The 19,067-nt window shown below is 37.3% G+C and overlaps 1 protein-coding gene across 5 annotated transcripts in view; it reads right to left on the bottom strand.

Moving 5' to 3' along the window:
• Positions 1 to 7,276, bottom strand: part of EFR3A (EFR3 homolog A) — a 71,867-nt gene extending 64,591 nt beyond the window's left edge. For 4 of the 5 annotated variants that reach the window (XM_044914677.1, XM_021688808.2, XM_021688806.2 and 1 more), the window contains exons 1-3: positions 7,205 to 7,275; positions 3,080 to 3,207; positions 1,800 to 1,950 (exon numbers count right to left, since the gene is read on the bottom strand). In XM_044914677.1, the coding sequence (XP_044770612.1) occupies positions 1,800 to 1,950; positions 3,080 to 3,186 (258 nt within the window). In that variant the 5' untranslated portion in view covers positions 3,187 to 3,207; positions 7,205 to 7,275. Of the gene's footprint in view, positions 1 to 1,799; positions 1,951 to 3,079; positions 3,208 to 7,204 lie in introns of all 5 variants that reach the window. The other variant, XM_044914678.1, reaches the window with a different exon arrangement.
• Between the last annotated feature and the right edge of the window lie 11,791 nt (positions 7,277 to 19,067).

Below are 19,067 nucleotides of genomic sequence, written 5' to 3'. Positions count from 1 at the left end.
GGAAATGTACACTCAATAGAGAAGAAAAATACTGAGATGGTAAAATACATTCTACCTCCTTTCTAGATATAAAAAAGAGAGAAATATGTATGCATTTGGGAAGTTTTAAATACCCTACCTGTGTCACAGACCTGGCCCTAAGGCTCCTTAGGACATAATCTCTAAATGTCTTTCTCATTAGCTTTCCGTTCCCTCAGTGACGTGTTACTTCTGGTACAGCCTAACGGCATACTGTTACTTTACATGCAAATTTAAATATATAGAAACACCTGCCAGGATATATAGACTGATCGCTTGGAAGACTATAACCAAAAGAATTATTCAACCAAATTTACCAATACTTTCCTGAAAACTAAACTAAGGATAAAATAAATGTGAGAAAATGAAATTACGATACCAAAACAATTTAAATTAATTCCGCCAGAGCTAAGTCCTCAGTTTTAAATGATAATTTTATATGATTCATATTATCTAGAAAGGGGCCACAAATACTACACTTGGTTGAGATTAAACTGACACTCATTACCTATTGTGTGCCATACACTGTGCTAAGTGTTTTCACACAATTTAATCAGTCCAATGGCCCTGTATCATTATCCCCAGTTTACAGATAGGAACCCTGAAATTCAAGAGGTGAAATCATTTGTCCCAAGTGACAGTAAGTGGTGGAACTGGCGTAAGAGTGCAGGGATTTGACTCCAATTGTCACGATACCCATACTACGCACTGACCATGTGAAGTTTCAGAAAATATTAAACCAAGTATCTCTTTTTCATAAAAATAAATCTTAACCGACTGAGCCACGCGGGTGCCCTGTCAAAAACTAATGATGTACTATATGTTGGCTAACTGAACACACACACACACAAAAAAAAAAGACATGAAAAGTAAAACAGCCCAGGTAACAGTATATCTTTTGAAAGCATCAGTTTGTGGAAAAACAAACAAACAAACAAGACAGAGATATTGTGAAATCATGAAGAATTGAATCTTCCAGAATCCCAGAGAAAAAATTAAAACTCACATTCCGTTGCAAAAAATAAATAAATAAGTAAATAAACCTTAAATTGTATCAGGAAATGCTCAAAAATGTAAATGGAAAAAACACACACACAAAAGTCTACCTAAAATATGTTCCTCACTTTCCAATATATATTAAAAAAAGAAAAATATTAAAAGATTACTTCTGGATATTGGAATTACAGGTGTCTTGTTTACTCTTCCATGTTTTCTTGATTTTCCAAATGCACTACAAAAAGCATATTACTTTGAAATAAATCAGAAATGTTTTAAATGACCATTAAAATGTTAAATGTTCTGGAAAATTCTTAGAAGGAGAAACTTTATTCTCTTTTCACTTATTGAAAGTCACAAGTAAGAATACAGGCCAAGTGATCGTTTACAGAAGGAGCTCCTATTGCCTCTGAGTATGAAGAACTTACTTAATGGCCAACAGATTTTCCGATGCTCCTTATGAATGGTTAGTATCACAGATTTCACAAGAAGCAACAGAAAAAGCTAGAGACAGTGTTCTTTTTTTTTTTTTTTAAGATTTTATTTTTAAATAATCTCTATACCCCAAGTGGGGCTCAAACGCACAACCTCAAGATCCAGCTGCATGCTTTGCTGACTGAATGAGCCAGGCACCCCGAGAGAGGGTGTTCTAATCACCTACATCTGCATTGTCTGTCCACACGCCCTGAACAAAGCATTTGTTTTTATCGGGTAAAAACATTCTAAGAAGATACCAAGTCTAGATACACTAATTAACCTGAAAGTTAGAGAACAGTTTTACTCACAGAATTTGTTCCAAGAACTTGAAGCTTTGGTTCCCCTGATTCTAGCAGCTTTGCTACCATATGAAGAAAGCTTTCTACAAATGGCTTGATGCTCTGAGAATGGCAAGCCATAAGAAGCTGGTCCAATGCCTCCATAGCAATTAAAACATACCTAAGTGTAAGAGAAAAATAATGTCAAAGCATTTCTAGCTCTCCAAATTCTCTTAGGTGCTTTTTCATTGGAATAATTAAATGTAAATGCACAGAACAGAGAAAGGCAAATTTAGTAGTTCCTAAGTGAAATCTTACTTCTCACAAACACTAATGATCTCCGATTATATAATAACCCTCATGCTGAAGTATACAAAAACTATACTGTACTACCACCCCATTGTCTTCTCCTTTCCAAACTCTTCAAAGCTTCTTTAATATTAGCTTTGTGTATATTTTTCTTTGGAAACATGGACATTTTCTATTTTCCAGACTTCTAACCATCTATCTTTGTATCTGACCCAAAAGAGTTACTATAAGCAATGTGCCTAAGTTTCCAATATAATCTATTTGTATTTGTAAATATGAGTGTAAAAAACATTACCAGCAACAACAGAGTATCATAAGGAAACATCTCATAAATTTAACCTTACAATTCATCAGATTTTAAAGCTTATACTAAAAATTAAAATTGACTTTAGATAACTTTGTTTCAATAACCATAAGACTCACTAAAATGTTCTAAGAGCTAACAATATGGAAGTAGGGAAAACCAGTATCACTTGAAGAATGGAGTACTCTAAGAAATGAGGATCATAAAATGAATATGGAAAAGTACTGATAATCCACATTATCCAAGTTACTACTGTTCAAGCATAATGAATGGAGTAAGATGGCAGATTTTTATTTATAGGTAGGTATATAGCTAGTGCAGGTCCAAATCAGCATGCTTACGCTCTCTGGACCTTAATACTAAGCCTAACGTTCTTTTTCATCATTCTACTGATAAATACACTAAGGGAGTCAATTTCTACTATTTCCATTAAAGAAATATTAAAATACCAAAAATTAACGGATGCTTAGACTAAAGGCAACTCTGTTAACTCACATGTGTCTATTCTTAAAACACGACCATCAGAAAAGTAATAAAAGCTGCAAACATCTATACGGTATACATTTCCTTGTAAAATATTACGTTTTATCCTCCACATATCATCTTTGCATGACTAGATGACAAAACAATGTACAGAATGATTTAGCTTAGGAAGAATTTTCAGAGATACAGTATTAGCAGCAATTAGTTTCCTTACCCAGAACGATGTCTGACAACATCCCTGCTCAACCTCTCTGCTAAGTAAGAACCAATTCGATCCAGTTTCTCTGGAGCAGATACCGCATAAAATGTCAGTTTCTCCATGTCCGCTTTAACAAGGCCATCCTAAAAATAAGAAGAACAGCAAGATAAATAGGCTATCTGTATTTTCATAGTTATTTTTTATTTCTAAGCGTTGTTTGCTTCACATGTCCCCATTTGGGATTCGTGATTAATCCATTATTTATGCTGAACCTTTCTGGCTATAACCTCCTTACCGTAAATATTCATCATTCTAGATATAGAATTTTCAGAAAGTTAAAGAAATGCCCCCATTTAGGCAGAATACTTAAATATACCTTCACAAGCAATGAATTATTCTAACACCTTCCTAAATAGAGAAACAGCTCAACTAAATGCAATATGTAGGGAATGGGATGTATTTTAGTGAAAAGGTTTCAAACAAATTTATTTCAATTTTAAAATTTTAAACTATGTTGTTAAGCCTATTTTACTCCTTTACATATACAACAGTGAACATGTTAAAATGATTCCAAACTTGCCGACAGCATTATAAAGCCTTCTTTTAATTAATAAATGAGAAGGTATTAAGAACTGCATGAATCTGTTTAGCCAACATATTAAGAACAAGAGGCCCCCAGTGTGGGATTGGCAAACTTTCATTTGTCTCTGCCCCCTAAAAGGTGACAGGCCACAGGTCTGACGGTACTCCCCACCCTCAGACAACAAATCAGTTATCAGCCTAAACGTTTTGGTCATATATAGTCCAAATAACTAAATGCTTTTTAGGATTGTTAGAGGAGGTGGGAAGGGAGACGGAAAAATTATGTTAAGTGGTGAATCTACAACTAAAAATTTTATAAATCTACATTTTCAACTGTCCCCTCTACATTCTCTGGCTATTTTGTCCTTCCATTGCCAACCTACTTTTTACCTACTCGTTTTTCCTCAAACTTGCTACTTTGCCGCCTCTCTTCCCTCTCTGACATCAAATGAGCTCCTCTCCTCCTCAGAGAAGATGGAAGTCATCAGATTAGAATTTACTGGCAAAAACACCCCTGCTTTCTCAGTGCCCTCAGTGCCCTCCAGACCAGTGATTTTCAACCAGGGTGACTTCATTTCCCCAGGGTAATGTCTGGAGACATTCTGGATTGTCACAGCTGGGCGGTGGGTGTACTGGCATCTGGGGTAGAGGCCTGGGATGCTAATAAACATCCCACAATGCACAGGATAACCCAACAGCAAAGAACCAACTGGATCAAAAGGTCAACAGGACCTGAATGAAGAAACCCTGCCCCTGGAAAGTGAAAGCGCCCTATTTTTGGAGGACTTGTCTTGGAGAAATCAGTTTGCCTATGTTCTTGCTGTTTGCTTCACATGGCCCAGGATCTGGCTCCATCAAGTTAGCCTCTCTCTTTCCTGGTTTTTTAACCTCTCCCTCTGTATTAGTTCCTCTACATCATTACTTAAATATGACTGCCTCTCACCTATTTTTTTTAATCCCTTACTAATTTTATTGAGGAATTATTTATACACAATAAACTATAATTTGAACTATGACAGTTGTATATCTGTGAAACCACCACTAAAAAACAAGATACAAACATTTCCATCATTGCAAAAGATTCCTCATGCCCTTTGCAGTCCTTGTCTTCCTCTCCAGGCAATCACCACTCTGCTTTTCAGCATTATCAAAAGCAGCACACATCGATGGAATCATACAGTCTGTGCATGACTCCTCTCACTCAACTCACCTCTGCCTGGGGATGCTTCTCTAGCTCACCTGGGTAACTCCTACTCATCCTGCAGGTCTCAATGCCCTCCAAAAAGCCTTCAGTGCAACCTCCCAACATCCCTTCAGAACTTGGGTAAGAGGCTCCTCCTATATGTTCCTTTAGCTCACGGTACTTATCTCTATTATATTTTATCATACTGTTTTTCAAGTGCTAACCATGTGCCAGGCGCTGTCATTGACACTAGGGAAGAAAGGGTGAGCAAAGAATTGTATTAACTCATTTAATCCTCATGAGAACCTTATGAAATAGGAACTATTTATAATTTCCATTTCATGATGAGGAACTGAGGTACCTGCCCATGATCACAAGGCCAGTAATTATTAAAACATGGTTTGGTCCCCCTCACTAGATCACTCTTTGAAGGCCGGGACTATCACATGTAGACCTCTGTATACTGGGTAGTATGCCTGATCTATTTTGGCTATACTATGTGATTTTTTATTGTTGGTCAATAAATTAAAAATAACAAATAAGGTCAAATGGGTTATGATTGCCACATGTATGCAAGGTTTATGTAAATTTTTTAAAATCTTATTTTACAGATCTCCATTTGAAAATCTTATCTAAATACTAGGCAATCAATCAATCAATACCTGGCAAAAATATCCTTTCTATAACCATTCTCTCTACCTGTCATCACTCCCATGGTCACAAGTGTTCAAAACTCCCTCACTGCCTAGGAATTAAAGTAGATAAAGGAGAAGCTTTGTCTGTCATTCACATTCCTCCATAATCTGGCCTCCACCAATGATCAGAACACTCAGTCTATTAAATGACATGACTGGAATTTCAAATCAGAAATCATGGTCAACACGATTATCACCCAATACCCTCTACAATGAGGCTATATAAACCTTTATTTGAAGGTTCTTAATCTCAAATGTACCCCTTGCTTTCTCTTGCACCTGTTTGCCTTTTCTCTAGAGGCCCCTCACTTGCAACAAAGAGACTAATCTCACTTCTCCAGATGGCACACATCCTTCAAAGCTCAGCAAATCTCCTTTCCTCCGAGAATGCTTCCCAGAGATTGCCAACCCACAGTAAAATCTCTCTGCTTTAAAGGCAAAAACTTTACCACCTGTTTTACTTAAAATTTTGCTTACTGACTTATGCATTAGGATTTAATATTTAGTGTGCTGTTGCTTTATGTCAGTTAATGGATGGAAAGCTACTAAAGGCAGGTACCATATCTTCTGGCTTAATCAGCCACAAATTATCCAGGTATCTGGCAGCCAATAGTATGTAACAAATTAACCTCTTCTAAATGGCTGAATGTTTAAATCAAATTTGATTAAAAATAAATATTTCATATATCATGAAATATATAAATGTTAAGATAACCAAAAGGTTTCTATAATTGCCTATATTTTATTTATTTTTTTGGTAAACATTTTTTTTTTTTTTAATTTTTAAGTAATCTCTACACCCAACATGGGACTCGAGCCTACAACCCTGTGATCAAAAATCGCATGCTCTGTGGACTGAGCTAGCCAGGTGTCCCGGCTACATTTTAAAATAAAGCAATTAAACCCATCTAACATTTTTTTTGTTCATATCCACTTAACACTAGACTAAAGGAGTCTTGGAAAACTTAGGGACAGTGTCAAGCAAAATCAATCAAATCCAGTTGCTTTGAAAACAGTAATCTTCCATAATAAAGTAATGGTTATAAAAAATTCCCAAGCATTTAAGTAAAAAGAGAACTGCCTATTAGAATATTATTCCTTTACTTCTCACTTCTCTTCTGAAAATTGTGTGGCCAAACTATTTACTCTTCAGATCTTAGCTTAGATTTCATTTCCTTAAAGTCTCTGTTCTCCAGGCCCACATTAGGCGTCATTCCGACCCACTCCAGAAGTGCCCTGTGCGTCATCTCTCTATCATAGCATTCTTTCACACAATATTATAATAGCCGATTTCCTTGTCTGTGAGCTCAGCGAGAGCAGAAAACCATGTCTGTGTTCACAGTTGTATTCTTAGCATTTTGTCCAAATAATCTGGCACTAGCTCATAAATTTCTGAAAAGTATTACTTAAATATAGGAACTATCTAGATAAGAGAACACCATCTGTCCATCATTCCAAATGTTTTGCTAATCTATGAAAAGGATCTGAAAATTAGACAAGCAAGCATGGGTCATTTAAAAGTAAAAAAAAAAAAAAAAAGATAAAGATAAAAATAGTAGTGTACATGGTGAGATTTAGGGGTAGAAGTAGAGAAATGAAACTAGGGAAACCTTAGGGAGGTCAGCAGGGGGCAAGGATGGGTCAGCAAAGAGAAGGATCAGTAGATGCAGATCAAATTACTTTTGGATCTTCAGGGAATATGTTGTCCACCAGGCGTTTGTAGCGAGGACGCAGAGCAGAACAGCAGCAACACACTCCTGTTCAAAAAAGAATAAAATCACAAAGTACAAAGATTATTCATCCTGTAAAACTGACCTAGAAATTCAGGTTTCTGAATATTAATGAGTTATTTAAAATAAAAAGAAAAACCGCAAACTGGCGCCAATAGAAAACAGGAATGCGAATTCCATTACTGACTAAGAAATGAAAAAATGTCCTCTCCCCTCCCCAAAGACACTATAGGTCAAAGTGAATACATTAATGAATTATTCCAAAGTTCCAAATCGAATCATTTAGGGGCATGTGTGTGCGTGTGTGTACATACACACACAACCTACCAAATTCACCCTATAAAGGCAAATACATAATTTCTAACCCCTTTGCTTCCTATCTAATCTTGTCTCCTACCACCTTCTGCATCCTCCAGACCCACATTCCCACTGCCTGGCCCAATCCACTCACAGCCCCAGCCACAGTGGTCTTGGAGGACAGTCTGTTCCATTGTGGCTGGTGGAAACAATTAATACGTGTACTTACATAATGCATCATATGAGGAACTACACTAGAGGGGGAAACAACCTCAAGGGAAAGTCCAGGAATTTCAAAAATCCTCAAAGGCTGCTCTATATAGTTTCAGGTGTTGGTGTCTTGGAAAGAGCAATGGGCTGGCATGCAAAATATCTGGGTTCATTCCAATTCTTTCACTTAAGTGACTACATGGCCTTGGGTAAAGCACATCAGCTATCTGGAAAGAACCATGTAAGTGAGAGCGATTAGTTTTCTTGTCCTGCAAACTAATAACAGGAATGCTGGTCTGGAACCACTATAAAATTATTCCCATGATTTATGAAACTGGAGTATGTGTGTCTCTGTGGAAGTGTGCATTTGCATGTATTTAGAAACCAAAATATGATATGAAAGACTGCTTGAGCTAGAAATTAAAAGAACTCAGATCTAAGCAGACTACTATCTCACAGAGTAAGGTTATGCAAGAGACAACTTCTCCAGATCTCACTTTGCTCATGAAGTATGCACATTTATGCACGCATTCATATACCAAGTGTCAACCGATCACCCAGCACTGGCCAAAACAAGTAAGACTGAGTCCAGATTTGCAGTGAAGCAGAGTCAATAAAGTGATAAGAACAAGAGAGACTTAAGATTTGTACAGTACCTTTAGTGATCATAGAGCACTGTGCATATATAATAACATTTCTAGTAACCTAGTGAAGTATTACTACCATTACTTTACAGGAGTGGGAAGTGCAGCAGAACTGACCAAGTAACTTACTCAACAGCAATGTCTGGGTGAGAATCCAGTGTCTAATTCTGTAACCCCATGCTCTTCCCACAGCACCACAGGTACTAGTGGTCAAATCAGTCAACACCCAAGTATTTCATCTGTACCGATTATGTGCCTAAGACCATGCTAGATGCCACAGATACAAGAAAGTATAAGAGACAAGATCCCTGTCCTTGAGTTTATAAACTTATATATAAAAAAAATAGTGAGGGGCGCCTGGGTGGCTCAGTCGTTAAGTATCTGCCTTCGGCTCAGGTCATGATCCCAGGACCCTGGGATCGAGTCCCAAATCGGGCTCCCTGCTCAGCAGAAGGCCTGCTTATCCCTCTCCCACTCCCCCTGCTTGTGTTCCCTCTCTCGCTGTGTCTCTCTCTGTCAAATGAATAAATAAAATCTTTAAAAAAAAAAATAGTGAATTAATTTCAGCAATATATACTTGGCACTATGTGCTGATAATATAAAATGCTCTCTATTGTTCAGGATGTTTTCTACTTTAACAGAAGAAAAAAAATTCCAAAGAGTTCATTGAGGAATTTTTCAGATTAATGAACACCAAAACACCTGAACTTTTTTAGAATCCAAAAGTAAACACTGGTCCTATTACTAGAGGAAAAGAAGGGGGGGAGGAGAGAGAGGGAAAAGCCAAGTAAGCAAAAGTCGTATTTCTCTGTCTACTACAACCAGTATAAAAATACTTCAGATAAATATTAATACACTGAAATAAACTAAAATCAAATATGTACTGAGTGGTTATTATGCAGAGTACCAAGCTAGGTAATGGCAATGATGAAAAAAGCTTGCAACCTGATAAGAAGATTAAGATGAATACTCTGCTAACACTAATGCAAGGCCAAATATAGTACACTCAAATTGCTATCACGGCAAAGAGACCAGCAAGGGACTGAGAAACAAGTCTTAACTGCTTCAAGTTCCCTGTCAAAATGGTAAATTATGTTATTTTCAATAAGAAAAGATTCTTAATAGCTATTATGTTTCACTTACATTGACACTTTGGGATATCATACATTGCTTTTAAAGAGGTTTTAGAAAAGATATGAACTTGGAATACACACCATATGCAGCTCCTACTTTCAGAAAGCTTAGATCTACTGAGAGAAACAGGAGTGAAGAGGAAAATGACACACAGGCAGTATGCGGTTAAAGGGAGGGCGCTGGAGTCAGACAGGCCAGGGGTGACCGCAAGGTCTCTTGCTGTCCAGCTGGGTGGGCAGGTTACTTTATCTTACTACGCCCATGTTTCCTCATCAGTTAAATGGTATAATAATGCCTTCTTTGTACTTACTGGGAAAATTAAAAATGAAAAGAGTACAACATATAGCAAGCATTCAATAAAATAGTAGCTATAGTAATACAATAAAAGAAGTACTACAAGGGGTAAGCAGAAGGTGCTTGAGGGCCCTAGGGATAATTTTCCTGACAGTATGAAAACCTTTGCTGTAAACTAATCTTTAAAAATCACACCTAAAAACTAATGTAACATTGTATGCCAACTATACTTGAATAAAAAAAAAAACCCTCAACAAATTCTGTATATGGTTGACAATAAGTTTTCAGAAACAGTATCAGTACCAGTTTGGGGCGGGGCCGCGGGGGGGGGCAGTGAAATGTTACTTTCTGAGCACAACGTGTGCAGCATTATACTAAGTATTTTCCAACATTCCTCACTCCTACACCAACTCTCTGAAGTGGGTACCATCATCTCCCTCTGATAAATGGGGAACAGGCTTAGGGAGGCCATCTGTCCAATATCACGCAGCTGGTAAGGAGCACAGTGGAGCCGAGTCCAGCCCAGACTGGATGACTCCCCAGGGTAACTGCCATATGACATGCAAGCACAAGACAATTTTTAACCTAAACATTTTAGCTCTCCACAAACCATGACCAATGACCATGACTGCAGGAGTGAGTCTGACTCACAGACTAGGAATGCACTACCATGCAGGGAAGTAAATGATCACAGTGCGTTTCTCCAGAAAACCCAAAATGAAACAGGAACACCTTCTTGACTACTTATTATGAATGAAAAGCTACCAACTACAGAGAAGATAAATGCAACAAGAATTAAAATTTTTCAATTTACTGAGATTTCATATTGATGATAACATAAGGTTAAAATGACCGTGGCATCAGTAATCACGAAAGAAACACTATTAACTACTTTAGAGAAGAGAATACTGTACTTGTAAACATCACAAGAACAAGTAAAATGAAGTCACTGGACCTACTCAGCCACAGAAATGGGGTTGATTCCCTTGTCGAAGTCAATTCATAGGGCTTGTCGAGTTCTGCTGCAGGAACTTGAATGTAGTCTTTCATGTTGTAAGAGACTATTTTCTAGTCGATCTTCCTGCTTTTAGATCCTTTTCCTACTGCTCAGGAAGTGCCTAGTGCACTTCACTTGTAATTAATTAGCAGAGGGTACTAATGGACTGTAACTTATCTAACTGGTTGCTGACATCAAGTGTAAAGCTATCAAGAACTTGATAATATCCATATCAAATTCTGCTGCCAAGACCAAAGACCTTAAACAAGATACTACAAAAGTGCATGTTGCTAGTTTAATAAAAGCAGATTTTCACAGTTTAATAACATGGGAAAATAAAGCTACTTACACCTTTTTTCCTGAAAGCATTCCTTCAATTCCTCCCCATCCTTGCTTCTAATCCCTTCCAACAAACTCATTTGAGCCCCAGACCACCTTATTTTTGAGCCCTTCCCAACTTCCTCTTTCCAAAGGACTAAGCATATCACAGAATGCCTCAAGCAACTGGCAAGTCTGGGCAATCGATAGGAATTCTTCCATTACATTTAATTCTAGTACATAAGGAGAAGGGAGTCCACTATTCTCCTGGAGCGGGTGGAACTCAGAGCTTTGCTTATGATATGCCATTACAAACAAGTCCCAAGTGGGATAACTATAGAAAAATGGAACACGGGCACAGGTGGAAACAGAAAAATTGACCCCAAAAAAGTACCAAGCTACATATTATAGCAGTGTTCAGGCAGGCCCATGGAGCACTCTGATTAATGGGCTTTCTGAGTACTACACCTCCCTACCCACCTCTCAGGGTTAGGGGTACTAAATCCATATAGATATACACAGTGCCTACAATGTAAAAGTCATGTAACACATTTTTTAAGCAAATTTTGCATATTCCCAAATTACAATTTCTTCTTTAAAGACACCCCAAGACAATTTCTTCTCCTTGGCTCCCCTACCATCATTCTCATAGGGATTCACCAGTGTCTCCGGGTCCTCATCTCAGGCAGAAATGAGCTGTATTGACCTCTGGCAGCCTCCTTCTTCTTTGATGGTGAGGTGTTAAAATTAATTTCCAACCCACCCTGGCCCACAGAGGCATTCGTAGAAGGACTTGAGTAGCTGCACAGAAAACCTCATAGCTGAACTGAAAGTGAAATGAATCAGGCACATGAGCAAAGGTGCTGGGAAATCTGCTTAATGGACCAGTAGTCTAAGTGGTTGGCCCCCCGGGGAGTACTTCTAGTTTGTGATGACATTTGCTTTCCTATGCAGCTCTGTGAGTGTGGGGGGTTTGGATAATTAATAAAGACTCCTTTTCACATAAGCTACTTATATTTTCAATAAACTATATAATCTAATAAGTTAAATCTAACTGGAAATATTAAAGTCTCCATTATTAAACTATTAATGTTTCTATTATTAAACAACATAGCATTGGGCACTTGGGATAAAACTATCTTCTAAAACAAAACTAAGTTATACTAACACTGTCACTGGAGTTGAAGAATGCTTAGATCCTATTATGGGAACCAACTGTATGACTTTAAATTAGGTTTATTTTATGATCTGTAGAAGCAGAATATAATGGTATCTGTATCTTCTACACAGCAATTATATTATCTCAATTAATTCTTACAAGTAATATATTGGGAATTCACTGGACTATTTAGGGCTTACTAAATTTCATACTTTTAAATGGGAATGGCTATGATTACAGGATTTTGGTTCTTTATGCCTTCACTGTATATTTCTACAACTGTAACAATTCATTATACTTATTTATATACATGTCTGCCTTTACCACTAGAATATGAGTCCCTCCAACATAAAATCCATATATCTTATTCATTGTTGTGCATGTCTGGCATATAGCAGACATTTATTAAAATGTTTCTTCATTAAATGAAGACCCAAAGTTCACTGATAAATTAAACAAATTTAATATCTGCTCTGATATGTGCTATAAGAATAAAAGTGATCATCAAGAAAGTACACCTGTCCACCACAAAACACTAAATGCCAGAACAATAGAATTCCTCCAACAAACAGATGATGTCGACTGGTTCACTTTAAACAATTCATGTTTTATTTTTAGGCCTAGTGGAGGCCATCCGTAATCAAGGCGAAAAGGGACAGACTGTTTTTCTATTAGAAGATTTAAAAAATTTATCACTCCGACAACTATAGTTCTATGGTATCCTGAATCCTGGAAGAATGAGCATCACATTTATTTTCTCCAAGGTTAAAATTAAAAGTCAAGTTACTTATTCAATTAGTGTTAGAACAATACAATTAAATTCAGTAATGCTACAGTCCCACTCATACATATCCCTCCCAAGTACCAAAAGGTTAATATAGAAATATACATATACACATACACATATTTGTATATGCTATATATAAAGTCTATAATATGGATGTTATTCCTGCACTTCAACATGTATATAGCCACTGTGTGAAGAACCACAAGGATTAAAAAGGTAATGGTCTACTTAAAAAGACAAAGGTTTAAAAATTGATTTTGAACTAAGATTTGGACAGCATCTAAGGACAAGGGATATCCAATGTATAAGGGTCACCCATAAAAGTTCAAAAGAGAGAGAAAGCACCTCTAGCGCAAGTGAAGAAGGGTAATTAACAAGTGAAGAAAGGTTTTACGAAGGACACAAGATTTGAGAGCTCCCATGAAGAACGAATACACTGAATCATAAGGATAAACTCGGGACAGGAAAGGACAATTACAGTCAGATGGAACAATGCAAACATCACTATGGAGGATGACACGTGGAAAAAACCAAAATGCATTTTCTAATGGCCCACAGCTTAAAAAGGAAGGAACGTGGGAGGTGGCACAAAGGAAGCATCAAAAGGGTTTGGTGACTAATTAGATACGGGGTCAAAGAAACGGGAACAAAATAGTCTTATCTTCAGGGAAGTGTTCCTTTTAAGAGGATTTTAATCCATTAAAGGAATATTTTATTACACGATTCTTTCCACTTGTAATTCTATACCTTCTCTCCTTTCGTTCTCAATTTCACTATTTCTTCTTTATTCCCAGGCACATAAACTTTATGGAAAAGAAGGCAACAAAGGCAACAAATGGAACTAAAGCTTCAATTCTATTTTTAAAAAAGATGCTCTTTCCATTACGTTGCAATATTTGGCTGTACAACAAGCAATACGCAGACAAATCTCTGATATACTTTCAAAACTACACAGAGATACATACTGTCCACAGGAAAAAAAAGTTTTTTTCTGAGTCAACAAGTGATTGGTCTATACTCAACATCTGTTTACCCCCCATTATCACAATTTTTAAAGAAAAAATAAGTATTAGACATTCTCCTAATCAATTTAAAGATTTATACTTAGATTTAACTTTACAGTATACTATCATACTTAACTGAAAAAATTAAATATTACTCAGCAGAGTTACCAAAACAGAAACAATAAACATAGAATAATCCTGGCTTTTAGAAAATATAATCCTGCAAGATTCCATTTGAAAACCTTCTGGAATCATCATACAGAACTAAATTACCACAAATATTAAAATCAGAAAACACAATTCTCTATTCATTCCGTCTGACGTTGGCTTAAACAACAAATAAGAAAGGATCCAATGGATGACAGAAACTAGAGCTGCAACCAGGTAAGAAAAGTACTCTGTCTCTACCACGGTTAGGACGTAACATGTGGTTCATCCCCACTTCTAAGACCATATGTACCCCTGGATCCTGCATGCCACAGACCTTCTTCAAACGTGCTCAGGTGGCAGTCTTGGAGGAGTACAGCACTCCTGTGTCCCAATTTCCAGAGGTAAGTAATTAGATGAGGCAGAATTGAAAACTGAAATGGTATGTGATTCTCTTATTTAATACATAAAGTACTGACTAAATGTCTTCTATGATAATGTCAGTAGTACCGTTAAGAACTATAAAAAGAAGGGCACCTGGGTAGCACAGTCGGTTAAGTGTCCGACTCGATCTCAGCTCAGGTCTCGATCTCACGGTCATGAGTTCAAGCCCTGTGTTGGGGCTCGATGCTGGGCATGGAGACTACTTTTAAAAAATTATAAAAAGAATCATGTTTTCTGCATGTATAAATGTTCTAAAGAGAACAAGAAGTATGTGAGCAACAACCTTCCTCATCCAAACCATGGTACTATTATGCAGATATTTAGTATGCATAATTAACAAGTTTCAGGGCAGGGGAGAATTACAGAGTGGTTGAAGATATATTTAAAAATCATGATTAAGAGGGAGAAAAAGAGAGAAAGGGCAAAAGGTAAATCAGACTACTCAGAATTTATAATGGAACTGAGAAAGTAAAATACTAAGCACTGATGTGTTTTTAGAGTCTTATTTAAACCACAGTCAAAGACTCTAGGTGACCCCAAAACAACAGCAGCAGCAGCAGCAGCAACAAAACCTTAATTGTCAAAAGGAGATTGAATGCCCAACTAGGGGAATATGTGGTCAAGTCATTATGGGTTCTGACAGTTTTCATCTCTGGAGTATATTTCAACAAATCAATTGCTGGAGCTCTCCTACAAAAACTTATTTTCCACTTCTCAGAGCAAAGCTTGGTAAATATACAACAAAGCTAGCCAGAAAGTACAGGAGCATATTACTGTAAGGAGAAAAGGTATTCTTCAAAGATAAACAGAAATGGAGATCTATGTGTATCTAAAGAACTAATGGCAAGTTCCTTTAATTTGGAAGATGACAAAAGAAACTGCACTTACAACTTTCCTTTAGTTAGAATTTCTTGTAAAGAACCCTTAGCATGAACGAGTACTCACGAACACCATGGAACATTGGTTTTTATGCCTTTTTGAAAACTGTTTTTGTTCCATCAATGCTTACGCATAAGCAAATGGCCCAGGAATTCTCATCCATTTAGAAACCATTTTGAAAGGGCAAAAACTTTTTTGAAACAGCCAAAACCTTCTATAGTTCAAAAATAAGATTATAACAAATTAAAAATTCCACATAAAAACACGAAAATTCTCATTAAAAATAAAGATGCTACTAGTGTTTCTTGTAAGAGGATGCTGGAACATGGGAGTTAGAAATCAAAACACAGAAAGAGGCACGATGCTAACAGCACAAAGATAAGCCTACAGAGGCACTGAAGGACCTCTACAGAGAAGTGAAGGCAAGAACTCAATTTGCAAATCACTGATTCAGAGGCTTCTAAGGTCCTGGGTGCTTAGTACTTGAGTATCTTTAGATTGTCTGAAGATGCTATTAATAATTATGCCAGGACCAGTGGCAGAGATCTTGCCCATCCCAGGCAACCCAGGACCTACAGTTTTCCTACTTACTTACTCTCTTAGAGTGAGTACTGGGACATGTCTAAGGGCACCAACAAAGAAGTCAGATTTTTTATTATAGCTATAAAATGAGGAAAAGCAGCAACAATCCAGTCAAGAAAGATGAAGAGAACGGTAAAAGAAAAAAAGAAAAAGACTAGTAAATAAATAATAAGAGTAAAAAAAAAATAATAGTGTACCTAGTTTTAATTTTTCTCATATATGATAACTATGACCTTAATATATCAGTTATCAGTTGCAATAATTTTTGTATAAAGATCATTAACTGGGGCGCCTGGGTGGCTCAGTTGGTTAAGCGACTGCCTTCGGCTCAGGTCATGATCCTGGAGTCCCTGGATCGAGTCCCGCATCGGGCTCCCTGCTCGGCAGGGAGTCTGCTTCTCCCTCTGACCCTCCCCCCTCTCATGTGCTCTCTCTCATTCTCTCTCTCTCAAATAAATAAATAAAATCTTTAAAAAAAAAAAAAAGATCATTAACTGATAAATTCCCTAGACATTTATAATTAAATGTCTTATAAGATGCCTACTACAGTCAACTTACTAAGCTAGGCATTGTTGAGATGTGTTAATTCACAAAACTGGCTTCTAACATCAAGACTTTATAAATAAATGCAAGATTATAAGGAATCAAAGTTACAGAAAACAAGGATTCTTTCACTAAAAACAACAGACAGCCGCAAACAAAATCATAGCAAGTGATTGAATTCAACCTCAGTCTCTGGGTAGAATAATATATACCCAATTATGCTGTTTTTTTTCCACCATACTCTTAACACTATCACACCAAAAAACAATTACCACCATCCTCAATTTCCCTAACAAAGTCAATACTCACAAGTCTTCTACTGTGTCAATGTGTTTACTCTCTTCATGAGGTTACTTCATAAGAAATTCTATGTAAACAATGCTTCCACAGTACCATTAATGCTTTTCTTTATAAGCCATCTGAAGAACAGTGTCCTGGACTTGTTTTTTTTTGTTTTTTTTTTTTAATTGAATACTCTCTGGCCCCACCCAGGACTTTCTGAGTCAATTTCCAGAGATGGATACCAGAATTTCTATTTCTAAAAATCACCCGGTTTCCTACTATGACCCTCATGCACATCCAAATTTGAGAACCACTGCTCTAGAGAACCACTCCCCTGTATAATGATTTAAAGAAGCATATGACTTTTTCTTATTGTGTATTTGGGACATTGTCCTTATCTACGTTATGCAATGGACAAAAAGTTGTAATACAGGCTGCACCTTAAGATCATCTAACACACAGCAATAAATAAATCATATGAAGCACTAAATACAATGACAGAAATGATAAATTTGAGGGCATCTGGAAACCATTTCACAGAAAATGCTGCTGACATTATGAAGACCTATCACTGCCAACAACACGCTGGTGTCTGTGGCTGAGATCTCTAGAACTTCCTCATTACCCTGAAATGCTGCCACCATAGCTCCCTGCAGACTAGATTTTCTAAGTAACTCATATAAATGAATACTTGGCAGACCCATGCTAGAAATAAATCAGGGTGACATAAAGTGGCCTTTAAGATCCTAAGTATTGCAAGCAAAGGAAAACAAATGATTATGATCAGGCTTTGCAAATTTTTTGTAACACTAACAAGACCTTTGAAATTTTCCCATAAAAGACTGCTCCTGCATGCATCTCTGTATTTCATGCCACTGTGTCCTTCAAATTATCATAGTCCTCAAGAATTATTTTACATGAAACAGGTAGAGAAATAGCTATACAGTTTGTAAAAATGATTCTATTCTCCTGTCCCCACCTCTTCTAGAGAAGACTTCTGTTTTAAGAAAGAATGACTTTTTACTGGTGAGTCTGGATGAAGGAACTGAGCATGCCCTAACCCCAATCTTTATCCTTTGCACTTCCTTACACAATGCCCAGAACATAGTGAGTGCTCAATACCTATCTGTTGAATGAATGAACAAATGAACTCTTCAGGGTTTTTCAGATCTGCATTCTGCACGTCACTCTTTCTGCTTCTATATGATAAGTATATTTAGATCAGAAGCCGGTCTCTTTGTGGCCACAATGGGGTTACCAAGAAGTTCGGAGTCAGGATGTTCTCCTTGAAGAAGGCTAAGTATGTTTGCTCTGCCAACCTGGGATGTCCCTTAGACACACTGTTGAAAAGTCTAGATCTGGAGGACAGGTAGCCCTTGACAAAAATCAAGTCACATTCTCCGACCCAGCTTTATTAGAAACAAAGCTAATATTTTGACTGACATTAAACTGATTTTTATATTTCTCTCAGTTGGTTCCAAACTCAGAAGGTGACAAGGGTGTACTGCAACCCTCTTAAGTAAATCAACACCTATGCCTCAGAAATACATCTGATTGGGAAAACTGGTATACCCAATCACATCTATGCTTTTGGCAATGCTGCTTTTAATAAGAGGCCTGCCATGCCCTAGGCTAAATGCAGAGCATACAAATCCAGGCCAGTCTCTGGCCTTCGGCAGCTCACGATCTGGTGGTGGAAGATAATCACAGAGAGAACTGTTAAGTCTGTGTGGTAACAGCTATGGCGCACCAGGATGCTCTGGGAGAAGAGGTGCACAACACCTAACTTTCCTGCAAGAAGTGATGACTAAGTCTTTAAGAAAAACTAGGAATTAGGCCAAGACAAGAGGATTATCATTCCAGGTGGAAGGAGCCACATATGTTAAAGCTATGAGGTTTCAACAAGAGTGTGGTTTTAATTTGCAAACATGCATAAAGTTCTCTAAACTTAGAGAAGGCTAGACAAACCTGCAGGAAGCAGACCTGGAAACCAACTGAATGTAGATGGTAAGAAGAGGGAGGAGTCATAATAACTAGGACACGGGACAGTTTGGAGAAATGCTTGGATGGTGCTGTCACTGATCAACAAGGA

The sequence above is a fragment of the Neomonachus schauinslandi genome, chromosome 4, assembly GCF_002201575.2.
Source record: "Neomonachus schauinslandi chromosome 4, ASM220157v2, whole genome shotgun sequence".
In the NCBI taxonomy this organism is placed as follows: Eukaryota; Metazoa; Chordata; class Mammalia; order Carnivora; family Phocidae; genus Neomonachus; species Neomonachus schauinslandi.
The sequence above is the reverse complement of the archived record's forward strand: the minus strand, read 5'-3'. Positions and strand labels throughout refer to the sequence as shown.